This window comes from Myotis daubentonii, chromosome 4 (assembly GCF_963259705.1).
Source record: "Myotis daubentonii chromosome 4, mMyoDau2.1, whole genome shotgun sequence".
Lineage (NCBI taxonomy): Eukaryota > Metazoa > Chordata > Mammalia > Chiroptera > Vespertilionidae > Myotis > Myotis daubentonii.
In genome coordinates this window covers 14,925,072-14,929,084 of record NC_081843.1, presented here as the reverse complement: position 1 = coordinate 14,929,084, position 4,013 = coordinate 14,925,072, and the positions used below count along the sequence as shown (strand labels likewise).

Here is a 4,013-nt window from a genome sequence, read left to right as displayed (position 1 = left end):
TAGAAAAATAGAATGCAAACCTTTTCTCCTCATATCCTGAGAGGATTTGAAGACTCAGTCTTTCTTGCCCTTGAGAAAAGGAAAATTATTTTTCCATTTGCTAGTGACTTGGTCTCAAGGATTAATTTGCCACCAAGATCTTGTGAAAGAGCCCAGGCAGTGTGGGTCAGTGGTTGAGTGTTGACCTATGAACTAGGAGGTCATGGTTCAATTCCCACTCAGGGGACATGACCGGGTTGTGGGCTCAATCCCCACTAGGGGGCATGCAAGAGGCAGCCAATAAATGATTATCTCTCGCCATTGATGTTTCTCTCTCTCACCGTCCCTTTCTCTCTGAAATCAATAAAATATATATATATGTATTTTTTAAAAAGATCTTGTGAAAGAGTAGAGTACAGGTTTGAAGGGAGAGGAGATAAGAAATGCTTCAGCTAGGGACAAGAAGGGTGCTGGAAGCCGATCCAACGTTGCTGCTTGACACAGTCTCTACAGAGAAGAAACATCTGCACACCTTATGCTTCAAGGGACCTGGCGTATATGGCATATGTTTGCTGCCCCTCTTAACACTATGTGTTTTAAACAGGACCACCTCACCGAGAAAGGTTGTTTCCCCAGGTGAGGATTATTCCCTGGAGTTAGGGAGGGAATAAAACCCGTTAACTAAGTGCCAGGTGGGTAATTAATCACTTTAACTACGAATAATCACGATTAAGCTACATAATCTTTACTTAGGATAATGTCCTTCAGTTAATTCCTTGTAGTTTAATAGAACAATGGAGTAACCTTGGAATGGAGATAACAAACGCCCTAACCTTTGGACTGGAATGGATAGGATTAAAATCAACCGGTATAAATACAGATGTAATAGGGCAATAAACACAGAACTTGGCTGGAGATCCTGGCAACAGAACCTGGCTGGAGAACCTCGCTATGCTGATCAACTGAACGCTGTCTCCGTGTCATTCCTTCTTCGCCGACTCCGTCCACACCTTTGGGAACCCCTGGACCTGCTGGGGCTGGACCCCAACAATTGATAAGTAACCTGACAGTCAAATACGAGTTCCCTTGTAGATTTCAACACTGAACTTGCACAATGTCTTTGAAACCAAGAGAGGTAGATTTTGATGAAACATGGAACAAACTTTTAAGGACAATCAAAGCTGTTGTCAGGTTGGAATACGTCGAAAGAGCAACATGGGATGATTGCTTCTCAGATATCTATGCTTTATGTGTGGCCTATCCTGAACCCCTTGGAAAAAGACTTTATACAGAAACTAAGATTTTTTTGGAAAATCACGTACGGCATTTGCACAAGAGAGTTCTGGAGTCTGAAGAGCAAGTGCTTGTTATGTATCATAGGTATTGGGAGGAATATAGCAAGGGTGCAGACTATATGGACTGCTTGTACAGAAATCTCAACATCAAGTTTATTCGAAGAAACATATTGACAGAAGCTGACCTTCAGTATGGCTATGGTGGTGTAGATATGAATGAACCTCTTATGGAAATAGGAGAGCTAGCATTGGATATGTGGAGGAAATTAATGGTTGAACCGCTTCAGACCATCCTTACCCGAATGCTGCTCCGAGAAATCAAAAATGATCGTGGTGGAGAAGACCCAAACCAGAAGGTAATCCATGGGGTTATTAACTCCTTTGTTCATGTTGAACAGTACAGGAAAAGATTCCCCTTAAAGTTTTATCAGGAAATCTTTGAGTCCCCCTTTCTGACTGAAACAGGAGAGTATTACAAACAAGAAGCTTCAAATTTATTACAAGAATCAAACTGCTCACAATATATGGAAAAGGTTCTAGGTAGATTAAAAGATGAAGAAATTCGATGTCGAAAATACTTGCACCCAAGTTCATATACTAAAGTGATTCATGAATGTCAGCAACGAATGGTAGCAGACCACTTACAGTTCTTACATGCCGAATGTCAGAATATCGTTCGACAAGAGGGAAAAAATGGCATGGCAAATATGTATGTCTTACTCCAGGCTGTGTCCACTGGTTTACCTCATATGATACAGGAGCTGCAAAATCATGTCCATGATGAGGGCCTTAGAGCGACCAGTAATCTTCCTCAGGAAAATATGCCAACACGATTTTTGGAGTCCGTTTTGGAAGTACATGGTAAATTTGTTCAACTTATCAACACTGTTTTGAATGGTGATCAGCACTTCATGAGTGCATTGGATAAGGCTCTTACATCAGTTGTAAATTACAGAGAACCCCAGTCTGTTTGCAAAGCTCCTGAATTACTTGCTAAGTACTGTGACAACTTACTAAAGAAATCAGCAAAGGGGATGACTGAGAATGAAGTGGAAGGCAAACTTACCAGCTTCATTACTGTTTTCAAATATATCGATGATAAAGATGTTTTTCAAAAGTTCTACGCAAGAATGCTGGCGAAACGTTTAATTCACGGGTTATCTATGTCTATGGATTCTGAAGAAGCCATGATCAATAAATTAAAGCAAGAATGTGGCTATGAGTTTACCAGCAAGCTACATCAGATGTGTAAAGATATGAGTGTCAGTGCTGATCTCAACAATAAGTTCAACAATTTTATCAAAAATCAAGACACAGTCATAGATTTGGGAATTAGTTTTCAAATATATGTCCTACAGGCTGGCGCATGGCCTCTTACTCAGGCTCCTTCAGCTACACTTGCGATTCCCCAGGAATTGGACAAAAGTGTACGGATGTTTGAATTCTTTTACAGCCAGCATTTCAGTGGAAGGAAACTGACATGGTTACATTACCCCTGCACAGGTGAAGTTAAAATGAACTATTTGGGCAAACCATATGTAGCCATGGCTACAACATACCAAATGGCAGTTCTTCTAGCCTTCAACAACAGTGAAACTGTCAGCTATAAAGACCTTCAAGACAGCACACAGATGAATGAAAAGGAACTGACAAAAACAATCAAATCGTTACTTGATGTAAAAATGATTAACCATGATTCGGAAAAGGAAGCTATTGATGCAGAATCTTCATTTTCATTAGCTATGAACTTCAGCAGTAAAAGAAAAACATTTAAAATTACTCCATCAATGCAGAAAGACACACCACGGGAAATGGAACAAACTACAAGTGCTGTCCATGAGGACCGGAAAATGTGTCTCCAAGCTGCTATAGTTCGTACCATGAAAGCACGAAAAGTGCTTCGGCATAATGCCCTCATTCAGGAGGTGATTCGCCAGTCAAGAGCTAGGTTTAACCCTAGTGTCGGCATGATTAGGAAGTGTATTGAAGAGCTGATAGACAAACGGTACATTGAACGCAGCCAGGCTTCAGCAGATGAATACAGTTACGTAGCATGAAGCCGCGCTCCTCCTGTGTGGGTGTGAGAAGATCGTTGCCATCACCATTTGGTGTGTTCCTGTGGGGAAAAGAGCAGGCCTATGCCTCCATAATTTGGTCATTTGGCAGCCCCTGTTTTTCTGCTGCTTACAACATCACCAGTGCCACGTCACGAGCGTCAGAGAAAATGCCTACAGATATTTCAAGCTCATGTCATTATGACATTTCTTAAACTTGATTAAAGAATGAGTGAAGTATTGCTGAAATGTGGAAATTTGGTTGGGTACCATGCTTTTTCTCCCCTTCACGTTTGCAGTTGCTGTGTGTGTGGGTGGGTGTGTGTGTGTGTGTGTGCGTGCGCGCGCGCGCACGCGCGCGCACGCACACGCGTTTTTAAATGTATCTTAAAGGACATAAAATAAAAAACTTAAATATCGTAAAAAAATTAAAATAAACAAGGGGGAGAAGAATGTTATATGTTAAATTTCTTAAAAATACAACGCAGAGGGTTGTACAGCAGCCAAAAGGCATTGGGCCTCCTGTACAATAGCCTCGGCCGACTCAGCCTGGTAGAAGGATACACAAACCAGGCAGGAGTTTTACCAGATCTAGTAATGATGTGGGGAAGAGCTTGTGTTTTGTATCTTTCCAGAAGGAGCAGCCTCTGCCTCCCTCCTAGGGACCGTCACCCCTGGGAGGCCG

General features: G+C 41.7%; 1 protein-coding gene across 1 annotated transcript; it reads left to right on the top strand.

Moving 5' to 3' along the window:
• Nucleotides 1–879: 879 nt before the first annotated feature.
• On the top strand, nt 880–3,632 carry LOC132232963 (cullin-2-like). The gene has a single exon (XM_059692808.1). It carries the CDS (start codon nt 1,094–1,096, stop codon nt 3,329–3,331), a length of 2,238 nt encoding a protein of 745 aa, XP_059548791.1. The 5' UTR covers nt 880–1,093; the 3' UTR covers nt 3,332–3,632.
• The last annotated feature ends 381 nt before the right edge of the window (nt 3,633–4,013 follow it).